The 26,026-nt window shown below is 51.8% G+C and overlaps 1 protein-coding gene across 1 annotated transcript in view; it reads left to right on the top strand.

The window, feature by feature from the left end:
- CDH22 (cadherin 22) overlaps positions 1 to 26,026 on the top strand; it is a 76,670-nt gene that overhangs the window by 14,350 nt on the left and 36,294 nt on the right. The window contains exons 2-4 of the mRNA XM_056507641.1: positions 10,125 to 11,061; positions 14,906 to 15,200; positions 25,109 to 25,228. Of these exons, the coding sequence (XP_056363616.1) occupies positions 10,837 to 11,061; positions 14,906 to 15,200; positions 25,109 to 25,228 (640 nt within the window). The 5' untranslated portion in view covers positions 10,125 to 10,836. The remainder of the gene's footprint in view (positions 1 to 10,124; positions 11,062 to 14,905; positions 15,201 to 25,108; positions 25,229 to 26,026) is intronic.

The following is a 26,026-nucleotide window of genomic DNA, read 5'->3' as shown; positions in this document are numbered from 1 at the left end:
TGCAAGAAGGGCTCAGGGCAGAAGCAAGAGCTTGGGGCTGGATTCTTCTGACTGCCAGTGAGCCCTTGGTGGACAGGAGCTGGTTTCAGCAGCTCCCTCTGGACATGGGGCAGCAGTGCCAGGTGCTACCCTTCAGGGGGTGTATGTCTTGTGGTGTCTGCAGGGCAGTGAGCAGCTTTGGGCAAAGGCTGAATGTTTTCCTGGAGAGGTGAAATAGCCCAGAGGCTGCTGAACTGTGGTTTGAGTTGCTCTGGGCAGCAGCTGACTCCTGGGATATGACTGAAAGCACTGTTCATTGTCAGGAGCTCGTAGTGGTGATGTGATTAGTAGAATGAAGCAAATGATTCCAAATAAATAATGCATCAATCACTAATGGTTGAATGCAAAATTTAGCCTGTTGCTGTTGTCTGCAAGTTGCTTACAAGGAGGTCAGTCCGTTATTTTTGCAGAAGGCTGTTATCTGCAGCTCATGGGCAAACACTGTGCTCTGAGTATTCCTGGCACATCTGCTCCAGTGTGTAGGTCCCTGCCCCAGCAAGAGGCTCTGGTCTCTCTCCTGGTTGTTCTTTGTGAAGGGGGAGATGGGCTTTGCTTTTAATGATTGTCATGCAGAGGCTCCTGTGGGGCTGTGATGCTCTGGGGCTTGTTCTCAGGAGTGCTGCTCACTGCTGATCTGCTCATGCCCATGCAGCCTCAGGGACCCAGGAAGGGACATAGCAGAGCTCAGATCATCTGGGCAGCCCCTCTCCTTGCTGTGCTCCTCTTGGAGATGTTGACTTTCAAACAGACTTGGCCAAAATGCACTGCCTGTGTTGGAGACTCAGCTGCCAGGGATTTCTGCCAGCTGTGGTGGAGTGTTCTGCACAGTGCTGTGTCTTAGCAAAGCATCTTTGCTTCCTCTTTGGAGGATGAGGCTGTTCACTGTTCTGCCTCAGGTTCCTAATTCCTGTGCTACTCAGATTCCTTTTTTTCTTCCTGGTGCTTAGGAATTCCTGAAGAGCAGGAAGGTTTGGAGCATCCTTTTCCAAACCAGAAAAGCCTGTCTGTAGGCAGGGCAGTGTTGGATTTTAACAGGATGTTGCAGAAACAATTTTCTTAGCCATTATACTATCTTGTTTCTAATTTTTATTTAATGAGCTCCTCTGAAAAAAAGAAAATCGTTGTAACAGTTTCCTTAAGTGTGAGAGATCAGGCTGAAATTGGCATTAAGGAGACTAATTACACTCATTCTTCCACCTTTCTAACAGCTGTTTATTGCTGCAGGTTTGTCCTGAGGTGCTGAGGAAGCTGCTTAGCTTGGGCCAAAGGCACCCAGAGAGGTCTCTGCAGTAAAGAGTTGGTACAGGCTTCTAATCTGGGCAGTGCTCAGCCAGATGATCTTGTTACACTGCAGTAAAGTACTGTGAAAAGTGCAGGTGCAGCCCCCCAGGTCTTGTCCTGGTTTTTTGCTGCTCTCCTGTCCTCCCTCACAATCTCTCAGCTTCATTGTGAGGATCTGTGGGGGCCTGGTCTTAGTCTCAAAATGACAGCTCTGTCAGGGGAAGGGACTTCCTTGGTCTCCTGTGTTCTGTAAAGAGGAGTTGCAGATCTCCTGTCATGAAGACTGAGGGATTTCCAAGGACAGAATTGCTAAGAGGATTAAGATGTATAGGGAAGAAGAGTGAGCAGCAGCAAGAGACCTTCCTGAAAGTGATGTGTGCCTGCCATGGTATTTATTTCACCAGAGGACTGAGTCAGAATGTGACCTTGAACCTTGAGAAGCACATTGAAGGAGGTTTCTTTGAACTTTTCTGAGTCAGTAAAATACCCACTTGTTATTCTATGTGGGAATTCGGGGAGTCTTTCACAAGAGGTAGAAAGTTGCAGACAGAGCTATGAACATCTTCAATTTTCCATTTAATCACACAATATTGAATGATAAATAATTCATGCATCTGCCAAACATTGGCTTAAAAGAACCCAATTCCCTCCACATTTGTCAAAGCGGAAGAATTCCATTTTGTGCTTTTTTATTTTACTTTGTCCTTTAATTCCTACCCAAATGGCCCCATTGTCTGGTCCATCAGCTTTGATTCCACCTGTCCTGTTTTGGGCTCATGCCTTTCCTGTCCTGTCACTTTTGCTGGTGGCAGCAGGAGGCAGGGAGTGGAGTGATGGTGGTCCCTGGGTGTCCTTGGGCTGTGCCACAGGTGCAGCTCTGGCAGTAGAGGCTGGTGAGGGTTCTCTGCCCCACTGCATGAGAGCACTTCTGGCTCCTCAGGAGGTGCTGGGACATTAAAGATGTGGCTCTTTTGGAAATGCAACTTCTGACTTTATGCAGGTGTTTGTAAGTGAATGACTTTCAGATACAGCTCTCTGTCCAGATCCTAAAATTAAAGACTTGGTCTGAGCTCTGGAGCTCTCTCACCACAGCAGGAGGAGCTCTGTCCATCTCAGATGTTGTGGCAGAGGTGCTGTGATGGCTGCTTCCACCTCCTCTCCGAGACTGTTTTTAAAGAGGAATTAAAAGTATTGTATTCACGTAGACAAGGCATGAAAATTCCATATTTGGAAAAGAATTGCTGCAGAGCGAGACCGTTATGGCTGTAAAAACCTCTTCCCTAGGGCAAATGTTGAGATTTTCTTTGCAATTAAAATTTATTTGAAACTTGGACTAGAGAAGATTTGGAGGAAAAAAAACCCAACCTCCTAAACTTGGAAAGTACTTCTTTCCAAACAATGTTTGTGTGAGAGCTTTAACAAATACTGTTCCTCACAGTGTGTCTGATAGCAGAAAGTGACTGAACATGAGAAGTCAAAAGGTTGTAAATAGCTCCTGCTCTGGCTGTTGCCTCATTTTTCTATTATAATTTCTCAAGGCAGCATCAAAGGGGACAATAATTGAACTTAAAGCAACTTAGAAAGAAGGGAGAAAGGGGCATGTTTAGTTATACAGACCTGAGCATTGTGTAGGTACGCATTCCTCTGCAAAAACAACTTTTCTCAATAGTGTGCAAATTTATCTGAGAAGAAAGGCAGATGAAGGAGTTACTTGCTGGGAGAACAGCTCCAAGGAAGGAGAAAGAGGAAATCCAGATATTTCTTCAAGAATAAGCATGACTAAACTTTTACTACGGATAATGGGTTTTCTGCCCTGTTGTTAAAGCTGAGGCTAGGGTGACATCAGAGAGAACTTGATTTTATCATTGTCTGTCTGTCTTCTGTGCTCTGTATCAAGGCTGAAGACTTGCTGAAAGGCAGATTGCTACCAAATGTTGCCTTGCACAGTCAGGACCTGCATTTGGGATATGCTTATCCAGTAACTGGTTTCCTGACCCTTTAGCTGTGTAAGTAAAGATAAAAATTATTTAAATATCTTAATTTGAAAGCCTCTGTGGTTTTGAATCCTTTTGCCACTGATCTCCAGCATTTGTACACAATGTGATGCTATTTACTATCCAGGTTAGTATCTTTTGCCATCTCTGGCTTGATTGGCAAAATTTGGTTGTGTTCTGGAAAGGACACTGAGTTAGAGTCTTCTGCAAGATCCATTTCAGCAGAGGGTGCAGTGGGGCAGCAGAGCATTTCAGATTTCAGAGCAGATCCATTTCAGCAGAGCTTGCAGTGGCAAAAACCCATCTAACTTCCAGATGCTCTCTGTGACACCAGTATTCCAATACTTTGTCCAGCTTTATCTGAGCACTGAGACTTAAATGCCAGTGATGGGATCTGCTGTGGAATGGGAACTTGCAGTGCATCATCTGTCTTGATGTGAGTGGGCATCCCACACCTTTTGTCTCAGCAGTGCTGCCATCCCTTACAGAATTAGTGATGTGTGTTCATGTTTTCCAGTCAAGGACACTGGTTTGTGGGGGCTGCAGCCAGGTTGTGTTGTTGGTCCCTGGTGTTCTAAAACTGCAGAGTATTCCCTGTAGGGCAGAGGGCTTAATGCCCTGAGCATTCTATTGTCTAGCTCAAAGGGGTAATCCTGGGGAGCCTCTTGAATGCTGGAGAGGAGCTGTGGGAGGTTGTGGGGGTGTGGGTGGGTGCCTGGCCAAGGTGCAGTGATCCAGCCTTGGTGTGGTACTCATGTGTCTTGTTAAGAGACAGTGTGTGGGATGTTGGAAGCTTTATTGTGATACACCTGCCTGGCCTGGAGTTGACAGTATTTTATGTCTGGCAAGATTGCCTCATCTCTCGTCTCTGTATTTCGAGGAGAAGTTTATAAAAGGAAAAAAAAAAAAAAAGGTATCTCTGCCTCATCTTGTCTTACAATATCCAGTAGAGAAAGTGAGCTCCAGAGAGCCTGAGTTCATGTCTTAGCCCTAGGCCTGGAGATTATGAACCTTCTTAAAGCTTTGCAGCAGCCCTGCCATGCTTGTATTACCTCCATACAACAGATCTGGGGAGTGTGCTCCAGCCAGCCTGTTCCTTTTCCCAGGAAGGGGAGCATTAAGCAGATTTGAGTCGTGTTTAACAGGAGGAGATGTGGTCACAGCCCCCGTGCTGCACTGTAGGCAGTGCTGGGGAGGAATTGCTTTTGCAGTAATTTCAGGCTTTTTCCTGCCCTGTCTCCCAGCAAGGGCTGTCTGAGGCTGGGCTGTTGTGCTGCCCATGCTCTGGGATGTGAGGCAGGTGGGCTCCCTTGGATGCACACTGAGCTGGCATTAATTTGACCCCCAGAGCTGCTCCTGTGCTTGCACGTGGCTTCAACTGTTCCTTTGAGGTGACACAGGTGACACATGTGGATGGTGCTGGAGCCCGTGCACACTCTCTGAGCTCTCCGGTAAAGGCACAGAAAGAGCTGGGCAGAGAATGGAGGGGGCTGGTTGGTGCTGGAGGTTGGCACCACTCTTTAGAAAGGGTCTCCAGGTAGGTCTGCATGTTTCAGAACAAGCTGGTATGAAACTTGTGCTCTTCTTGCTGCCATAACAGTGGCTCCTGCTGGGAGCCAGGTGCTTTTGTCTGTCTGTCTTTCTGTCCTGGGTTGTCTCCAAAGGTGCTGTAGTCCTGCCTGTTGGAAGCAGAGCTGCAAACCATTGACAGAGCTCTGATTGTGCTCTGTCTGCATCTCCAGCCTGTCTCTTACTTCTCCCCATGCTCTTCTCTGCAGCCTCCCTGTGAGTAGCTGTGGTCAGTGCATACTGGCAGAACAGTGCTGGATCTGTGTGGCTTCCTTGTGACTGGTCAAAGATATCCACTCCAAATCTCGGGGATGCAGGCACACCACAGTTCTTCTTATGCCCCCTTTGTCCCTGCATGATCTGCCCTTGGAAGAACACATTGAAAGGAGCAGCTCTCTGGCAGCATGAGAGTCCACAAGCTCCCAGTTTCAGCTACAGGATTGGGGTTCTGCATGCAGGCACTGGCAGCCACTGCTGACCCCACCTGAGGACTGTCCTTGCTGTGCTGCTGTCTGCTCCTTCCTTGGCTTTGCTGGATAGCAGGGCTGGGGCTGTGTAAGGGGTGCTCCAGTCTGAACTCATTCTGCAGGCAGCTAATCCAACAGCAAGAGGACTGTGGGTATCAGAACTGAGGTATTGTCTCTGACCAGCAACACTCCTACTGCAGCCTTCATTTCCTTGTGTCCTCTGGGCTGTGGTAAAGCAGAAAAAAGCCCAAGCTTTAAGGAGCTCCTCTCTTGTGCTTGTTATTCATGCTGTGGCTCTGCATTCTAGAGGGTGGCACAAGCAGTGACTTGCTCTTGCCTTACTCCTCAGCAGCCTTTGTAGCATCCTGATGGCTGTTCTGAACAGCTGGAGCAGTCCTGATGCTTGTGCTGGGAGGAGTGGGGAGCCAAAGGAGGACATCCCAGCTCATGTTTGCTGAGGCTGCAGACTGGGGTGGAGGAGAGAGGGCTCCCTTTCCCTGCCTTTGCATTTTCTGGTACATGGTGCACAGTTCTGTGTTTTCTACCAATTATTAGGTCAGAGGAGCAGTCCTGGTGTGCCAACCCTTCCAGTAGAGCCACATGCATGGGAGTCAGTACATGAGGTCTTGGGGATGTTCCCTGGTCTCTGGGGATGCTCCTGAGGCACCACTGTCTTGGCCCTGCTGTGTTGGGCAGTAATGTAGGACTGTGGTGTACTGGGCAGTGCTATCCTGGTGTGCTATTGCCTGCCCATGCCTTCCCCCTCCCCCTGCCTACCTTCTCCTGCATCAGCCTGCATTTGTAAAATGAAATAAATATTGACATGGACGGGATGCTATTCAATTTGTCCTGATCACTGGGCTGCGGTGAGTTCTGACAGAGCACAGTGTAAAACATAAGCTCAGGATGTAATTTCTACTGTCAACATGATGTACAGTATAGCTGTGCCAAATGCACACCAACAAACTGCACGAGCTCTTGTAGGGAGGGGAGGGGGAGTTGTGCTGATAATTGGAAGTGAGGATGGCAGAGCAGCAGGAGAGGGGACATCACCCTGGGCCTGGGGTGCTGTGAGGGTCTGGTGCTTCACACCCTGCATGGAAACCTGCTTGATGTGCTGAGTGCTGGGCATGCTGCCATGTGGGTGCATGTGGGCTGGGCTGGCTGCAGCAGCAGCTCCCACTGGTTATTTACAGCCCTGCTGCTCGCATGTGACAGAGAGAAGGGGCACAGCTGTTGGTGAAAGGTTTTCAATAACACAGGGAAATAAATATTGTGCTAGTCCTGGTTCCTGTGCATAGAACCTTCTGGGGTGTCTTGATTCCTTCTGCTGCAAGGGCATGAGTTGGACTTTGCAGACTCTGGAAGAGGTCTGGATGTGACAGCTAGGAAGAAGGTTGTGCAAGGTTGGGAGAGACATGACCCTGAAGCTGTCACAGAAGAGACAGAGGCTGAGACTTTGTCACTGGAGAAGAAGGATCTGGTTTGTGGCAATGAGCCTGGCTATAGATGTGTCTCTGGGCCCTCATTTTGTGGTGCAGGGGACTGGAGGTCACCACAGGTTCTGTAGTTGGGCTTTGATGTCTGAGACCTGGGTGAGGCCACTCAGGTCACAGCACCTGCATTGCTGCCCACAGGAAGAGCATGCAGAGAGCTCAGCTGAGAGTAACTGAACTTTGGGCATGTGACACAGCCACCAGCAAACTGCATTAGCTCGGATTAGAAATCTGTTACATATAAAAAACAGCACAATAGCTGAGGTTATACACAAGGTTGTGTTTCCCACAGCAACGCAGCCCAGCCCCATGGGTGCTCAGCAGGATCTCCTCTCCGTGGCGGAATCTGCTCTGTGGAGTGCTCAGATGCAACAGGGCTGAGCAAGTTGCCTTGGGAACTGTGGGCCAGCTTGTCTGCCAGCCAGGGAGCAGCTCTGCTGGAGTGGAGCTCGCCCACTGAAGCATCTTCTGCCCTCGCTTCCTTTTTCCTGCCTTGCCTTAGTGTGTGCATTCAAACTGTTCTTGTTACTGCTCTGTTGGTACTGTTTGGGACTGTGCTGCAGCTCTGGTCAGGCTGACAGAGAGGCCCAGTGTCCATTTCTGAAAAAGGAACAGTCTGCATGGGGCTGTCTGCAGTGTGTGGCTGGGGTAGCTGGAGGAAATCAGATGCCACTAAGGTGTGAAATAGTGTGATGAGGGGAATGAAGGTGGCTCCCACTGCTGTCACAGAGCCAGTGTTGGTGCTTTCTGCCAGCTGTGTGCCCCGAGTGCTGCATACTGGAGGCAGTGGGCATGTGCTGCCTTCATGTGCCAGCTCAGTTGGAGACCCTGGATGCTGATGTTCGTTGTGGTGCCAAGTTTTGCTCCATTGGACTAGTTTTCTTGCAGCCTCCCCATGTGTTCAGAAGGCCTTCAGTGTTGCAGAACTGCACTCTGGCACTGGCATTGCTGCCTTCTCAGGCTTCTGGCAGGGCTTTCTAAATCAGTGTGGATGGATCTGCTCCTGGATGGCAAGGAGAGGATGCTGGGTGGGCAGAATGGGAGACTTCAGCAGGTGGTGGCTGCTTCTCCCCAAGGCTCTGCTGACATAGTTGTCTTGAGAGCACATGCAGATGGATTTTTTTTTTTTTTTTTTTTTTTTTTTTGTTAATTCTCTTTCTGGCAGCTGAGTTTACCAGCTACAACTCATTTGTACTCAGATTTTCGATGCAGCTGGAGGTGTTGCCTGCAAAAGTGCTCCAGAGTGGCAAGCAGAAATGCTGGAGAGAGTGTTCTTCCCACACTTACTGTTTGCCCTTGGTGCTGACATGAAACTCTTGCTCTGGCACAGCTTATGCTGCTCATTTTATTGACATGTCTCACTGTCTGGGTAACCTACTCTAAAATAACCAGAGATCTCCTCAGTATGAGCTTTTGGAGAGGTGCTGTTTGTGACAGTGGTGCACTATGTTGTTGTATTTATCTTCTGTATACCCAGGTGAGCGTGATGAAGCACATTTGCACTTGTGGTGTTCTTGTGAGTGTGGGTTGGGCAGCCTTGGCTCTGTTGCTCCCGAGCAGGGACCCCAGTCTCTGCATTTGATCTGTTAAGTTACTTTACCCTATGTGTGGGAGGAGATGGCTCAGTCCATCCCCCACCTACACCCTGAGGGTGCAGTGTTAAATATTCTGGTGAGGCAGGGATCCTCCCCAGCTGCCCTTTGGGAGCAGGGACAGGAAGCACTTCTGCAGCACTTCTGGCTGCAATACACAGTCACGGCACTGCCAACAACCTCACCTGGCTGGTGGGGAAATACCATCATAAAGAGTGGGCTGGCAAGGAGGCGGGGTGGGGAGCAGTGTTGGTGCTTCTGTACCATGATTACTAACATAAAAATACACTGGAGACCCTGTCTTCCTTGGAGCATGAAGTGCACAGAGTAGGCACATGTGACAGCTGATAGGCATGTGTGAGTGGAATATAGTTTGTGTACATGGGGAGGAAATGTGTGTACACAAATGAGGCACAAATAGACAAAAGAAACCAGTGTGTGTGAGTGATCTTAGCTGTGCATGGGGTGGGATGTGTGTGAGCCCTTCTGGTGAACAGATTTGTGCACACTGTGTGACACACAGCTTGTGAACCATGAGCAGGCAGTGTAGATGCTTTGTGGTTGTCAGGGAAGTGTTTGTCCAGACAAGTGAATGCAGACAGGAAAGAGTGCAGCAGACATTCCCTGTTTGGGAAATGGCCCCATTGGTGGAGTCATACGGGGGAATGGCAAGTGAGGGAAAGAGCTGGAGAAGTATATGGGAGCTGTTCCTCCTCTGAGCAGCTGGGACTGTTCAGATTCATGCAGGGGTCTGTGCAAAGCACAATCCAGTTCTCTTTCTGTGGGGGGTAGATGGACAACTAGTCCAAGATCATTTGCCTTTCCATTCACCCTTTCTCTGCCTCCTGTTTAGAGTAATAGCTGACAGGAGGTGAATTCTGCAGACTGGTGCATGTTTCATGAGTAGATCAGGTTGAGGCTGGTATTGCAGAGCTCTGGTGGAAGCTCAGGGCATTGGTGCAAGGAGAGATGGAAGCTGCATCCCCATCTCCTGATCAGGCTTCTTCTCCCCATGTGCTCACTGGATGCAATGTACCCTTGGCTAAAGGTCTCATGTCTCAGCCCTTAGTGCCTTGAGGATGGCTTGAAACTTATGCCAGAGCCCTTTTTCAAACTGTTACCTTTAGAGTCAGCCAGGTGGCAAATTCTTGAACAGATGCTTTTCTCCTGCCCATGGCTGCAGAGGTGAGATGACAGAAAGGTTCTGCAGGGAGGGCTTGCAGGAGTGTCTGGACAGGCTGTACCTCCCGTGCTCAGGAGCTGATATCCCTCAGCATGAGCCTTGTCTGCCTTTGCAGAACTGCTGTGGTCTGGTCCTGCACAGGCACTGGCAGCTGTGCTGTGCCAGGAGTGCTGCTACACATCTCCAAACAGTGTGGGCACCAATGACTCCCTGCAGGCACAGACCTCACTCCTCTCAACAGCCAGCACCATGTGGTGAGGGGGTGCCCTTGTCAGCAGGCTCCTTGGTCTCTGAGTCCCTGCTGGAGCAGATGTCTGCAGTGCTGAGCGCTCTGCAGCCCTCCCTGTTGTGTTCATGCTCTGGCAGGACCTGCAGGATTTGGCCCTGCTGTGGAGCACCTGGGGCAGGGCAGGGCAGGAGATACTGACCAAGGCTGCAGGAGAAGCATAGGGGGACATTGGGCCGTGTTTTCACACCAGCTCTGACACCTTGGCTTTTTCCAGGCTCCTGGAGATACTGCTGACTGCCCTGCACCTCCCTGCGTGAACCAACAGAGAATGGAAGTGACCAGAATCATCTGGGCAAAGGACCCTTCACCAGGCACTGGGATGTTGTGCCCCTGAAGATGGGAGTTACAAATGGCCTTGTGAACTGCATGTGTGGCACGGACACCTGCACTGCCACACCCCTTGCACAGTAGTCCCAAGCTGCCACAGGACAGGCAGACATTGGCTACAGCAGCTCATCCTGTTAACTCCTCTGAAAACATTTGTGGAAGAGCTTTCCTTGTCCCCTGTGAATGCCAGCACTGCGTGTCTGTTCCCCGTGTGCTGCTGTGGTGGTCCCTGCCTGCCGCTGGGGTGGGCAGCAGCCTGTCCATCACCCCCTTCCCCAGCAGCAGCCCTGCAGCTCTGTCCCTGGGGACAAATGCCAGCTGCCAGACTCTTCTCTGGAGACCCAGGAGCAGCCTGCGAGGCACCAGCACTGACTGCTGCCACGCCAGCAGCGGGCAGTCTGGGGCTCCTCTTGTCACAGATGTGACTCACGCTGGACAGGAGTGCTCCAGCTGCAGAGCACGGCATGCAGCAGGGACGGGGATGCTCTGCACTGACCGGGCAGCCTCACGCTGCTAGTGTGGACACTCCTCCTGCTCTTCCCTAAAGGATGCTGGCTGCCCCTCCAGAAGCTCCTGCTCATGCAGCCTCCTAGAGGGCCATGGCGAAGGGTCTGCAGGGCTTCTTGTGGACCATGCTGCTGCTGTTCTGCGCCCTCCAGGAGCTGGGGTGCTGGGCCATGCACACGGCTGTGGAGGGCCCTGGCCTGGGTGAGCCCGGGGACCCTGCGCTGCTGGCCGGCGGGCGAGTGAAGCGGGGCTGGGTCTGGAATCAGTTCTTTGTGGTGGAGGAGTACACGGGCACGGAGCCGCTCTACGTGGGGAAGGTAAGCTGAGCTGATGTCTCCACGGGGCTGGCAGAGCCAGGGGCAGGGTGGGCATGCTGGCAATGCTGAGGAGAGAGAGGGCCCATGTGAAGGTTGTTCACGGGGGCCTGGCTGGGGAAATACTCTGTGTAGGGAAATACATCACTCCTGCAATAGCAGGAGCCTGGTGCCTGCTGGGGGTGGTGAGGTGAATGTGCTCCCCGAGATGAGAACAGGACACATCAAGATTTATATCTGTGTTCCTGCAGTCATATACTGGGTTCTTGTGATGTCTGGGGTGCAAGAAGCCCTGTCTCTGTGGGAGCTGTGACAGGTGACAGTGCCTTGCTGGGCAGGACTGGGTCTGCAGGTGGGAGCTTGCCACAATTCCCTGGTGTGTGACCTCCTGGGAAGGTTGGACATGGACCTCTGCTCCCTCCACTCCTGCTGACTGAGCATTTCACCTTGGGTTTACTGGTCTCTATCGTTTTCTGGGAGCTTAGGAGAAGCAGCTGCCCCCCGTATCAGGCAGATGTGTGGTTTGTATATGGGTGAAGGCAGTGCTAGCTGTTGGGACCAGTCAGAGGAACACGCTACAATCCAGATAGAGCTGGAAGTGGTCTCACCCCAAAGGAAAGTGCCCAAGAGCTTGTGCAGCAGGGCTGTCTGATGGCCTCAGTCGTCTGGGCATGAGTCTGGAGGAGCTTGAAAATGGGTTTCTTGGCAGGGGGCCAGCGGGGGTTTCAGAGGTGATTTGTGTCTGTTTCAGCAGACACTCCAAGCTGCACTCCTCCGCCGCCCTCGGAGCAGGCCCAGCTAATTCATGGCTCCCCTGGGAGCAACGAGGCACCGGGCCTACCACAGGCCTAGCAATGCCTTGGCTCCAGCTGAACCAAAACATACAACTCACCTGTCTTACAGCCCCTTTCCCCATCACCTGCTCACAACTGGGAGCACTGCCTGTGGATCCCCAGGGCTGAGAGCCAGCAGGGCCAGGCTTCTCCTGGTGCTGGGACAGAATGGAGTGCTCGCCTGGGACACTTTATCCCCACCAATGTGCCAGCCCTATTAGCACATGGGTCCAGAGCCTTCCTGCACTGGGAAGCCCTGCAGAAGAGGACCCCTGCCCTCTGAGGATGCCTCTCACACACCTACATGTGCTTTCTGAAGGGCCGATACCATTTCCATAAAATCTGGGTTCTCTAGCTAATCCTTCTTCTGAACTGTAATTTCCCCTGAGGCTGCTGTCAGTTTGATGTGGATTTCTTTGGGTTTTTTAAATAGAATTATGGGGTCAGCACTAGTTACAAACTTCTGCATGTGGACAGATCTATTTTAGATAGAGGAGAGGATTAAAGGGAAAAAAGCAGATTTAATTAAGTTGCTAATATTTAAAGAAAATTGATGAACTCGGGCTTTATGAGTTGGAGCAAACAGAGTGCGCCTTTATTACGGGCTAGTTTTTATTTGATTTTCTTTCTTTTCTAGCCCCGGAGTCATTTTTTATTTGTGTATCTGTGCTTTCTGTTTAATTGCTTTTAATAAGGAATGTGCACCTCTGTTCATATTTAATTTTGATTTAATTATTAGTATGTAATTAATGGCTTTGTAAGAATTCTGGTTGTAGTCTTTTAGGACAAGGAAACAATTTTCCTGTTTAACAAATGGGACAGATTAGCCTATTGTCCACCCTCTGGCTGTCCCAGTTCTGCAGACACTGCTGTCCTTGCTTGGGGCTGAGCTGCAGGCAGGGCAGGGTGATCTCTCTGCTCTTGGAGCCCAGAGTGTGCCAGAGCTGTGTGGCTTCAGTCTCCTGCCATGCCCAGGGGTGGAGGGAGCCCTGAGGCTGCGTGGGAGGGTGGTGTTCCTCAAGCCTGCCTGCTTTAACAGGGAGGAGAGAGGATCCCTGGGATGTGCTCCAGGTCTGTGGCATCTCCCCTCGCATTTCTGTAGTCTACGATCTGGCCCTCCCCCATTAGTTGTTGTTTAGCCAAGCAGCACAGATTTAGCTCTTTTAATCTTCCCCTGTAAATCAATCTCTGCAGCCCCTTGAGCCCCAGCTCCATTTTTCTTCCTAGCATTCTGCTTTGCAGGGATGCTGGTGTCTGCTCCGAGCAGTCAGTGATGAACAAATATGTGAAGAGGTTGTGCTGAGAGCTCAATGTGGTGCTGGATGCTTTATCTCTAGCCTAATTATTAATCATGAGCCCGGTGTTCAGCAGAAAAATGCATATTTCTGCTACCTGCACTGTATGGACCTGGTGCTTCTTCTGCGTTCCGAAAAGCTCACGGAGTAGCAGTGAGAACTGGGGAGAGGATGATAAAGTGAAGAGGGCAGCAAACTCTCCACAGGCCAGTGGATGGCCAGGATGGCCAGGCTGGGATGACCAGCCCCACAGACCAGGGCAGGATGCTCAGGTGGCCAGGGCAGGGTGACCACCCCATAGGCACATTTGCAGCCAAAGCCATCACGGTGGTCCCAGACTCTGCTGGTCTTACAGCCCTATTTGTGAGCTGAGTGAGGTCTCCTTCCAGGCAGGCCTTGAGTGATGAGTCACCATGGGCAGTAATTTGTGAATGTTGTGCAAAATGCATTGAATTGCCTAACGTGGGTCCCTCACTTGTGAAATAATTATATAAACTGTATCTAACAAGACAAATATAATGAAGGCATCGTAAAAAAAAAAGCAGCTCTGATATAAATTCTTGCTGGTAGAGCTGTATGTCTGAAAGGTGGATTATAGAACTGCAGTTTGGAAGATTGAATGGCCCATAAACATTTTCATATTTCATTAGCCGATTAATGGACGGCTTTTTTCTTTTTTTGGAGGGGGGGCATGACTTTGCTGATTCTAAGCAGAAATTGTAGGAAACAAATGAAAGCATCTGATGAAACCTTTCCGGGGGTCTGTCCCATTATGGATTGTCCCAATTAATGCCCATGCTGCTCTCTGTCAAGATGCATTCAGCCTGTCCAGTTACTGTTAATAGATTTCTCATAAGTGGCTGGATTGTAAAAACCTCATAACTCAGTTTAATGCCACCAATAAAATTATCTCTGGACGTCTGGCCTGGATTCCAGTCAGCTCTTGGTCCATGGGGAACTGCTGTTTACCCTTTCTTTTCCTAATTCTAAACATTGTCTTAATTAAAAAATGAAGCAGCAGAGGTTGCCTGCAAAGGCATCTTCCTCTGGGTCTGTCTCTAGTCCTGAACATGAGCCGATTTGTCACACTCTTTTGCAGGTTTTGTCCAGATGGGGCTCTGGGCATGATGATGGGATGTTGTGACCCCTATTACCCTGCAATGTAAACCCAGCACAGGGGTGCAGTGAGTGTGTGAGCTGTTCAGCAGGGAGACTTGTCAGCACCAGCTGCCCGGATCCTGCAGGCTGGCTGTGGCTGAGGCAGAGCAGGTGGATGAGGATGGACGTTGGGAAATTGGTTGTGTAGAAAGGGAGGGATGCTGATGGTGAGGTACCTGTGCAGCTTGGGAGGGGTGATCCCATGCTGCTGGGTCCTTGTCCTTAGGGAAGCCTCTTTACTTAGAGTGCAGTTGAGTTGTCTTTTGCCTTTCCATCATCTTGTAACCCCTTAAAGGGGTTTGTCCCTTGGTTTGTAGTGGGGATGGGCACTGGCAGAATCTGTAATCTGCAGAGCTGTAAAGGGCCTGATATTCCAGTTTATTGGGCCTTCCTTCGTGTACAGGAGCTATCTGGTGTTGCTCCCTGTCACTGTCCAGTCCAACAAGAGCAGAGTGGGCAGAGGGTCATCACACAGGGACCATGGGCATCTTGTGCAGGTGACTGGGGCTGGGTCCAAGTACAGTCCAGTCTGCTCCCACCCTCTCCCTCTTTCCCTGGCAGATCCACTCGGACTCTGATGAGGGAGACGGCTCCATCAAGTACACCATCTCTGGGGAGGGCGCAGGGACCATCTTCCTCATCGATGAGATCACGGGGGACATCCATGCCACCGAGCGCCTGGACCGCGAGCAGAAAACCTTCTACACTCTGCGGGCTCAGGCGCGGGACAGACAAACGGACCAGCTGCTGGAGCCGGAGTCCGAGTTCATCATCAAGGTGCAGGACATCAACGACAGCGAGCCGCGCTTCCTGGAGGGGCCCTACATTGGCAGCGTGGCGGAGCTGTCCCCCGTCGGTACGTGTGTGCTGGGAAACCTCTCTGAGCCTGCTGTACCCCACAAAAACCACTGCAAATCCCAGGGATTCCAGAGCTAGGGAGCCAAAAGGGAAAAATAAATAAGGTGGCTTAAGAAAAACAAGTGGATAAATCCTCTGAGCTGATTGCCAGACTTTGGCTGAGCGCTCAGTCTCAGCCCTAAGCCGTGCTCTGGGGACGGGTCGTGGTGGTGCCAGCTGCCTGCTGTGAATTGACTCTGGCTTTGCACAGCCCCCTCCCTCCTAAATGCTGGGGGGTTTGACTAAACCCTCACAAACCAAGGGGCTCATGTGGTTCAGATTGGTCTGGGTGGTGCTTTTCCCCCAGCTCAGGCCATCCTCTGTGTGCTGCTTTGCTGCTCTTCTGACCCCCAGGGCAGCCTAGACATCATCCCTTTGTGTGTCCCCATGCAGAGCAGCCAGGCCCTTCTCAGCTGGATCTGTCCTTCTCTGAGGGGCCAGGCCTTGTTGGCTGAGGTTGTGCAATTTGTGTCCCTGTGACAGAAGTGTGGCTTCCCTGTGTTAGCCTTAACTTCCCATCCCCTTGGCACCAGGCCCCTCTTAAGTGTGTTGGTGATCAAATTTGCTGAAGCTCTGAGGGCCAGGCTGGGATAATGGGGCTGCACGAGTCCATCCCCCTGGGCTGGCAGAGCAGGACTTTGTGCTCACCCAAGCTTCAGGAAGGGTGCAGGGAGGTGATGTGTGAGCTGCAGCACTCGCTCACTACTACTGCTGCCTTCGCTCCTGCTGCTGGGTTCCCGTGCTGCTGAGCACAGCTGGAGTCCAGGAGAATGAATGGCTGGTGCTGCACTGCCCAGAGCACACCATTCCCTATCCACGCTGTCCCCTTGTCCACTCTGGGCTCTGCTACCCCTATAGCAGGCTGCGTGTGTCAGCACAGGCTGCAAGCAGGAGCTGTTAATCACTGCTCCCAAAGGCTGTATCCAGGTAGAAGATAGCTTGTGAAAGGCTGACCCCAACACTGTCAGCAAGGGATTAGCCAGCACAGGGGCAGTAACAGTGCCAGGAGTGTAGAGAGCCCCCAGGGCAGGGGGAGCAGCTGAGCTGCACCAGGCTTGAGAGGCTGGTTCAGGTGGACCAGCAGGTCCTGCTGTGCTGCTGCAGGAAGGTCTGGCTGCAGAGGCATCCTGGCAGCAGGGCAAGGGATGGTGCTCAGGTCTGCACTGCCTCAGGACAGAGCTGCAGCTCTCCGTGGTTCATGTGCAGCATTTTGCAAGGCTGGTGTGTGGCCTTCAGCAGGTACAGATGTCCAGAGGAGCTGCTGCTGCTGGATTCTGTTGATGTATGGGGAACAAGCTCTCCTGAGGTATCCCAAGCTCTCCTTCCACTTCCAGATACCTGTGCAAATCCTGCCCTCAGTCAGAGAGTGACCCCTTGAACTATAGCTGGGTGCTCCTGGAGAAATGAAAGACAGCATGTGGGCACCAAAGCAAGAGGCATCCTTCCCAAAGGGAAGAAAGAAATTAAATTACTCTAATTTGCTTGAACAACATTTTAAAAAGCAAGGAATTCTCAACTCTGGGTATTAGACAAGGATCCCAGTTCTTTGAAAATCACTAACAATTATGGAGCTGCCTGATCAGACTGATGTGAACAAGACATATCAAAGGAGACAGTTTCTATGCGAAATTGGAGATCAGAGGGAGAAAGAAACACGGTTTCACAACATGAAAGAAGGCGATTCCTGCAAATTAAAGTACTCGGAAGTTAAAAGTAAGGAGAAGTGCTGTGAATGGCGTGGGCTGCATTTCCCAGCTGTGTGCTTAGCCGGGGGAGCTGGAGCCTGCTCTGCTTTCCAGGCTGCATGCCTGCCACAGCCTGCTGCAGTCTGGCCATCCTGGGGAGTGTTTGGGCTCCTCCTGAGCAGCCTCACCCTGGAGACAGCTCAGGGAGGGCCTCACTCACACATCATCTTCCCATGCTGCTGCTGCTGCAGGTCCCCAGCTCCCTCCCACCTCTCCCTCTGCCTACCAGGGCTTTGCCCAGGAACAGGCAGCACAAAGGACCAGATGGACACATCCTGTGAAAGCATGAACAGGCAAGGCTGGCAAGGAGCTTTCTGCTCAGCCCTGTGAGGTTCAGCAGCTGGGAGGTAGATGGGGCTGGTCACAGATCTGGGGTGAGAAGTTCAGCTCCAGATTCTGTGGATGGGGCTGAGGGTGGAGGATATGGAAAGCTGCTGGGCCAGGGAGATGAAGCTCAGGATATTCTTGTGGGAAGTGACCTGCCAGGCCTTTTTGTGTGGGAGTGCTCTTTTTGTGGCATCAAGGCTGGGTGCAGCTGTGATCATGGCTTTGTTATGGTTGGTATTGAGAGTGATGTCTTCTGTCTCTGATCTGGACAGAGCATCTCCCCTAGACCTGTGGGGTATTTTCATGAGAGTGAATGGGGAGTGTCCTTGCTGCCATCCTGAGTGTGAATGGAGGCCATCCCAGCTTGGTGTTGGCCCAGCAGGAGAACTTATGCTGGCTATTAGTGTATCAAGATCAAAGCCTGGGGACCTGCTGGTGCCCATGCCTGCTCTCAGGATTTGGATTCAGCTGTGCTCTGCTGAGGAAGGGGCGGGGATGGGGCCACTCCAAGGGCAGGGCTGCTCTCCAACTTGGAGCTGTAGGGAGCTGGTCGTTCCCTGTCTCTGCTGCTCTGAAGCCTTTGTTTTGCATCCCAGCCTGGAAAGTTAAGGGTGACCCCTTCTTCCTCCTCTCGTGGTCTTGCCTTCCCAGACCCCGCTGGAGTTTGTGCTTGGGTGGTTTTTGTTCTCACTCAAGGCAGCTCTCAGCTGCATTCTCCATTCCCTGCCAAAAGCAGAGTCCCAGCTCCCAGAGGTGGGCGCCTTCCTGGGGCGTGAAGAGGAGTAAACCAAATACAGTCAGATCCGCTCTGTGACAGCAGGAGCAGATCAAAGGACATTATTTGCATAATGAAGGAGTACTAATTGGGAGGGAAAGTCATTTGATTTCCTAGTGTCTAAGAGCGAATAACAAATGAGAGAATATCACAAACTGTCAGAGTAACTGGGAGTGCTTTGCAGCACAGCCGCCCCTTGCTCTATGGGCAGTGTGTTTGGGCAGACATCATCAGTGCTGCCTGAGACTGTGAGACTGAGGGTGGTCTCAAGACCTCTTTATTCCAGGGTCTTGCCTTGGCAGTGGTCAGAGTGTATTCTTAGAAAGGAGAAACAGCACACACAGGATGTGATGCTCCTCTTAATATTCTCCCAGCCAGCATCTGTTTTCAGATTGAAAATTTCTTTGGCTGTGTGTGGTTTCTGGGGGTTTCATATCTGTCTTCCCTGAACTCATCCAGACTCATTGTAAACCTCTGCAAAGGGAAAAGAAAAGGGATTGCTGTTGTTTTCTGATGGATGAAAAGTGGCAGATGCAGGATGGTCAGGAGGATAAGGTTGGAGTGTGGGATTTGTAAAGAGCAGAGGTGGTGCCTGGAGCTAACCCCAGCCTATGAGCCAGGCTGGAGAAGTCATTCTTTTCTACACAGGGATATCCTGCACTTGGAAGAACGCGATCCAAAATGGAAGCTGACCCAACAGCTTTATGTGGCCTCCCTTGGCACAGTAGAATCAGCTGCAAAACCAGCAACTGGCTTTTCTGGAGAAAACTGATCTGGCCTGGGGCATCAGGAGCAGTAGTGCAGCTGCCTGCCAGGGAGGGCAGCTGGGGCTGCAGAGGGGTGGAAAAGTCCCTGCTCAGCCCCTGAGGGAGCTGGGCTGGAGGCAATGCCCTGGAGCCACCCAGGCTGGGGAGGGCAGGGGCTCCTGGGGAGTATTTTCACTGACCTCCCTGTGCCCACGGCTGTGCATACTGAGGAGCAGTGTGTGTGCAGGATGGGGCCTGAGCTGCAAATCCTGTTTACAGCTTCACTGCTGTCCTGTCACCTCAGGGAGAGGCTGCTGGTCAAGAGCTTGCAGGCTGCTCTGTGCTGGCACCCAAGGCTCAGCCTCTGTGGATACCCAAGTGTGGGTCTCTCCAAAACATCAGAGTTGAGCAGAATCCAGTACCAAAGGGAGAGACCTGCAGCTGCAGAAGAATGCAGGATGGTACCCATCCAACTGCCTTGGAACTGCAGGAGCTTCACCTTGTTACAGGAGGTGCTAAAATTAGCTGTATTTTGGGCTCCTTTCCTGATCTCCCTGGGGTCTGCTTAACAGCTGTCTGCTGCACTCAGGCATGAGCCCAAATCCAGCACACACTGTGTCCTGTTAGACAACTCTGTTGGTGCACAGGGTGGGTGCCCAGAGCTCACTTGTGGGGTCCTTGGGGAGCAGGCAGGCCCTGGAGTGAGGAGCATGCCAGGAAAGGCATATGCTTTATCAGAACATCACTCCTCCCTTGGTGCATTTCTCTTATTTCTCTGTGTAGCACCATGTCCAGATTAGAGGCGATTTGGCTGTACAGACAGAAACTTGGGGTCAAGCCCTGACTCTAGCACAAAGCTGGCTGAATGCAGAAGTGATTATTGTGAAGAGAAATTGTTTAATCTCCATGCTGGAAGCAGAGAAAAATACTTTGTTTACCATGCAGCCAGAACACTTGCAGGCAATCTGATTTTTTTCCCCCCCACTTGCTTAAGAAGTGCTTAAGTCACAAGTGTGAATCTGGAAGCTGCTGGGGAAGCAAGTGGCTGAGAACTGGGGCTCGCCCTGTGTGTTTGTCCCTAGTGAGATGAGTCCTTCTCCTTCTGCACTGTGCTCTGGGTCATGGACAGGCTCCAAACACTGCCCTGCCCAAGTGAGGATCTCATCCAGGCTGCTTTTGGCAACCCCTTAGGGTACCTGAGCCTCTCCATTGGAATGCTTTGGTTTGCTCACTGCGTTTACCTGCTCATGCCAGGGGCTGGGGTGCTCTGTGCAGTGGCTTTCTCTGGCCAGACACCCCAAAAGAAGTTTCACAGTAGCACATTTGAGCAATTGCACCCCGCCAGGTTACTGCCCTCAGGCTTGTCCTGCAGGGTGAGAGGGCTGTGCATTGAATTTCCTCTGGGCCTGGCTTTCTACCAAGTCAGGATGTTCACAAGATTGCAAGAGACTCACTTCTGCTCCAGTAATTTTTAAGCTCCTCTAGTTCATTTTTTCCCCTGCTGTCCTGCCTGAATGTGTCTGGGATGCATCGACAGCTGCGGGTGTTTGGGGCCAGACAAAAGCTGTAAATGGCATTGTTTATAAAATCTCACCTGTCTCCTGCCCCGTGGCACCCAGGCACCTGGGATGGGAGTGCTGCACTCTGGCATCAGGCCAGGGAATATGGCTTTGCATGACACAGCACACCTTGCAGGCTCCGTGGTGTTCTGCAGGGCTAAAGTGCCCAAGTGCTATCCTGGAGCTGGCCAGATCCACACAGAAAGGGCTCTCAGCATGGCCAGAAAGTATCCCTGGTCTCTGCCTGAGCTGAAGGTGGCAACTGCGTCCCAGAGCTGGTCTGGGGAGCATCTGAAGGCTCCTGGTTTCACAGAAGGCTGACTGCTGCCATGAGAAGGGACAGTCAAATTTAGCAAGTGCTGATATTTCCTGCTGCTCATTTGCCTCTTTGCCTACCCAGAGCCTGGCTGTACTTCTGTCCCTGGGGAAGTGACAGGTCCCAGCCACTTGCTTGTGGATTCAGTGCAGGGCCTCTCTGCTTGGGGATGTGTTTGGAGTTTGCCTGTCAACATTTCTTTTAGCTAAACGTGTTTGGAGTGAGTGGCATAGCAAGTGGTCTGGAGCTATCAGCCTTCTTCATGCAGGGACTGGCCCCAGAGGCTCTGGGCATGTGGGAAGGCAGTCACAGATGCCAGGACAGGCCTGCACTGGCATTCCAGAGGTGCCCTGCAGAGCCCCATCCATCCCGTCCAGGGCACTGGGCTGAGCTGCTGTGCCCTGCCAGCCCTGGGGACTCTCAGCATGGCAGAGTGGCTGTGGGGACTGAGCTCTGCACCCAGGGGCAGGGACCCTGCAGAGACACAGCTCTTGCATCCCAAAGCTCCTGCATCCCACAGCTCCTGCATCCACATCTCCTGCATCCCACAGCTCCTGCATCCCACAGCTCCTGCATCCTACAGCTCCTGCATCCTACAGCTCCTGCATCCACAGCTCCTGCATCCACATCTCCTGCACCCCGCAGCTCCTGCACCCCGCAGCTCCTGCATCCACAGCTCCTGCATCCCACAGCTCCTGCACCCCGCAGCTCCTGCACCCCGCAGCTCCTGCATCCACAGCTCCTGCACCCCGCAGCTCCTGCATCCCACAGCTCCTGCATCCCACAGCTCCTGCACCCCGCAGCTCCTGCATCCCACAGCTCCTGCATCCCACAGCTCCTGCACCCCGCAGCTCCTGCATCCCACAGCTCCTGCATCCCACAGCTCCTGCACCCCGCAGCTCCTGCATCCCACAACTCCTGCATCCCACAGCTCCTGCATCCACAGCTCCTGCATCCCACAGCTCCTGCATCCCACAGCTCCTGCATCCCACAGCTTCTGGGGCATGGCGGACATCTCTCCATCTGGGCAACCCCTCCCTGCCCTGCTGACCCTGCTCACAGCAGAGAGAGGATGCTGATCTCTTCACAGAAGAGAAGAGATGCTGCTGGTGGAGCTGAGGGCTGGCTGCTGTCCCTGGCAGGTCTCCAGCATGGCTCAGGGTGTGGAATGGGGACAGCCCAAGCAGGGCCCATGGGGACAGAGGGTGGCTGGCAGCCAGAGTCAGCTAGGCTGAGGGAAATATTGCTGTGGAAGTGAGGGTCTTACTCCCCCTTTCTTCTGGAGGAAATCAGGGTTTGTTTGATCTGCTGTGCCAGATCTCACCTTTGCAGAGGGTGAATAAGCAATGGATTCTGACCTGTTAATTTTTATGTAAAACTGTTGGTTTCCTCTGATCTGTGGAGTGAGCTTGACAGGGGAGGAACCAAGGTCTTATCTTATTTTACATGTCTAATTATCTCTCTGGATACAGGCTCAGGCTTCTTGGTTATGGGAGGCGGGTGATAGAGTACATGATGGATGTTTAGATTTTATTTAGTGTATCTTTTATGGCTAAGGCATGTGCCAGAAAACTAAATAAAAGCTGTACATGCTGTACTTGCTGTGGGCAGTGCTGTGCTTGGAGAGCAGGGACTAATATTGGAGCAGGGTGGGAGCCAGAGAAAGCTTGTCTCTGCAAGAAGGAGGGGACCAGGTTAAGCTGAAATTGAATACCATTGCTCTTCACATGGAAAGAGAGTGGGAGGGAGGGGTGGGAAGGGATAAAAAGAGGTTAGGAGATGATGCTGGAAAGTTGAACTAGTAAATTCCTGATACCCTTTAAGTGACCTTGAACAGGTACCTCCACAGACAAGAAGTGAAGGCACAAAGTGGGGTCAGTGTTCCTTACCTGGCTGATTTTGCCCTTTTGTTAATGGCATGCAAGTGGGGAAGAGCAGAGCCTTCATCACCTCTGGCATTGCTGGCTGCAGCCCAAGGTCACTGTGCCCCAGCTCTGCCTCTGAGTGAAGCTGTCTTACTGCAATGCTCCTCATTTCCCTTGCTCTAGAGCAGAAAACTTTGGTCCCAAACATGGGGTTCACCCCTAGGACCTGGGGCTGGATCTGCTGCCCTGTTTCTCCAGTTCTTGAGAGTGCCCAGCTGCCATGGGCCAGGAGCTTTCAGTGCTGGCACAGGAAACCTGAGAGCAGCAGCCTACCTCCCCTGTCCAAGGCATGGCTTAGAATGGTGACACAAACCGTGCTCTGCATGGGCATGGGTCCTGCCTCCTCTTCAGACTCTGCAGCTTTGCAGTATCTAGGTAGATACTGGAGCACAGGGAGTACAGCTGTGTCTGACAGGGATGGATTAGCAGGTGAGTTATGCAATTGAGTGTATGCATCTTGGGGGAAGCAGCATGAGGTGCAGAGTTTGGTGCAAACATTTAGTGGCCAGCCTGCCTCTAGTGATCCCTGGGTTGGGATGACTGCACAAAGATAGAGAGGCTGTGGTGTGGTCCTTGGGGCACCTGCTCTGCCTCCAAATGTGCAGTCCTGACACAGGGTATTCAGGGCAAGGGCAGGCAAATAACTGATGAGCTTGGGTGCCCGTGAGTGAGTTTTGAATCTCCTAACCCTCAGCAGGAACAAGTGGTTGTTGGAGCGTGGGATGTTTGTGCAAAGTCAGCAGGTTCTGCCTGTGCTGCAGGTGCAGGAGTGGGTGCTGCTGTGGACACCAGACTCTCAGCTGATTGCTGCCAGGCTGTGCAGAGGGAGCCCTCTCTTGTTCCCAGGGCCAGGTACTGCTTTCTGTGATTCTCAGACTTTGGCACCTCCAGTATCCCTAGCAGGCTTCTCTAGTGCAGCCGGGAGCAGGATGCTTGGAGACCCTGGTGTAATTCCCCTCTCTGGCCCCTTTTTTTTGCTTTCTGATTAGAAGGTTCCCAAGGGAACAGGCCAGGCTGTCCAAGGGAATGTGCAGTGCTGGTGTGGGAATGATCTGCCTTAGCTCATACCAGCTTGAAGGAGTTGTGTTATGGCAGGGAGAGAAGGGGGAAATGCAGGAATAGTATTTCTTAAGCAGTTGTTTGCAAGGCAGAGAGCCAGTGTTGCCGTGGTGTAAAATCTGGACGTGCCTGGCAGGGAAGCACCATAACTTCACTGGAGACAGCAAAGCATAAATAAGTTGACTCAAACTAGCTTGTTGCTGAAGACCGATGAGGGGGATTCTCCTGTTATCAGCAGAGCTGCAGCTCTGAGAAGGCTGCCAAGGAGAATAAAAAGCAACCATGGTAACTGCTCGTTTCCCTCAGTGAACACCCTTTCCAGGAGATCAGAGTGAACTGGACTGGAGGGAGCGTGTGCATCCCAGCTGCTCACAGCAGCACTGCTGTCTGTGCTGCCTCATCTCCTGCCTGTGTCCTGGTGTAGGAAATCCCTGACAAAGGAGGAAGAAGGCACCAGGGACTGAAGCTCCTCATGCCCCTCTGGATGGTTTCAGCTCCATATCTGCCTCCTGTGACCTCGGAACAGAGGCTGGTTCTGCCTGGCTGGTGCCAGTGCTTGACCTCTGGGCAGGGATGCACTGAGTCTGGTGCTGGAGATGAAACAGGGCAGCCTATCCTCACAGTGCTTTGGTGGCACCAACTCCTTTCTCAAGGTGTCTGTAGGTAGGGGTAGTCTTCCCTTCCTCCCTTCTGTTGTCTCTGTAGATCTCAGACCCTTTGCTCCTGCCCCCACTCTCATGTCCTGGGCCCTGCTTTTGTTAAATTGAACATGATGTCAAATTAAAGCCATCACAGGGACAGTTGGAGTGAAGTACCCAGTTTAATGAGGCAGCCTTGAAAATCAATAACTTAATTGCAGACATTTGATGGACTTTTATCCAATTTATACTCCTCCTGCCCTTCTACGTGTAGAGCATGAGGACCTGGTGCTATGTCTGGCTCTGGGCAAGTGAAAGCCTTTCCTGGGGCTGTTGTCCTGTGCAGGTCTGCCTGCTGCAGTGTGGATCAGCTGGGTGGTCCCTCTGGGGTCTGGAGGTGACCATGTCACTCTTGCTGACAGGAAGGGCAGGTGTGAGTATGACATTCCCAGCTCCTCCCCACATGGTCCAATGGAAGGCTGCTGGGGAGAAAAGCTCCCAGCTGTTCAGACCAGTGATCTCCTGGAGAGTAGGTCCTGCCCCAGAATGGCCCAGGATCCTGTCCCTGCTGCCCCTCTGAAGCACACCAGAGGCATTTGCAGCATTGTCTGGAGTCCTGTCATTCAGGGTTTGGTGGGGAGGTGATGCTGCCTTTGCACCCAGCCGTTCTCTTTTCTCTTTTCATTTGCAAGCAATCAGTGTTGGGCCCTGCTCTGAGGTCTGTGTTGCTCTTCTAAACTCCTGCCTGACTTTGTTTTCCTCCTTTCCCTGCTGCAGGCACCTCTGTGATGCAGGTGATGGCCTCTGACGCTGATGACCCCACCTATGGGAGCAGTGCCCGGGTAGTCTACAGTGTGCTGGAGGGGGAGCAGCATTTCACTGTGGACAGTAAAACAGGTGAGCAGCACCCAGCTGGGCTGGGCCACGACACCCAGCAGTACCTCTGTGTCCTGGGCATGGCTGTGAGCCAACAGATCTGTGCCTCCCTGCTGATACTGATGCTGGATGCTCCTGGCAGGGGTGTTGGAGAGGAAGCTCAACAGCCCTGCTCAGGCTGCTGCCCAGCTCCATGCCCTGCTTGCAGCAGGCAGGATCTGCAGCTGCCAGCCCAGTGTGCCTGGTGTGCACCTGCACTGGCCAGAGCTCCTCTCTGCCTGGAGCAGGAATACCCCCACAGGCACATAAAACTTCAGTGTAGAAGGTTTAAATACTACCAAAGGGGCCTTACCAAAGGCTGCATCGTTATCACTAGGGCCTTGATTAAAGGTAACACTTTAAATTAAAGATAGGTTTATAAATGTTCTGTTAATATTTAATGAAAGAACAGTAGAAGCTGCTCCATTCCTTAATAACTTATAATAGAGCCTGTTGTAAAATGCCTGTGTAATAAATCCCTGGCAGATGATGCTCTGACATACTGGTTAGAGTAGACCATAACCAGGAGGTGTTGGCGTATATATTCTCCTTGCCTCCCAGGAGTTTGACTCTCATTACCCTTAATGGGAGCCTCACAAGCTTGCTAAGGAGGGAAGACACTCAAATGCTAATAAGGGATATTTAAGGCACAAAGCATGCAGTAAAGTGCCCATAGTTTAATGAAAATTTGTCAAAGGACAAGCAGGCTGAGGAGCTGCAGCTTGTTGGAAAACTAGACAGCAAAGTCCTCCCCACCCTATTGCTGAACCACAGTGACAT

This window comes from Oenanthe melanoleuca, chromosome 20 (assembly GCF_029582105.1).
Source record: "Oenanthe melanoleuca isolate GR-GAL-2019-014 chromosome 20, OMel1.0, whole genome shotgun sequence".
NCBI lineage: Eukaryota > Metazoa > Chordata > Aves > Passeriformes > Muscicapidae > Oenanthe > Oenanthe melanoleuca.
The sequence above is the reverse complement of the archived record's forward strand: the minus strand, read 5'-3'. Positions and strand labels throughout refer to the sequence as shown.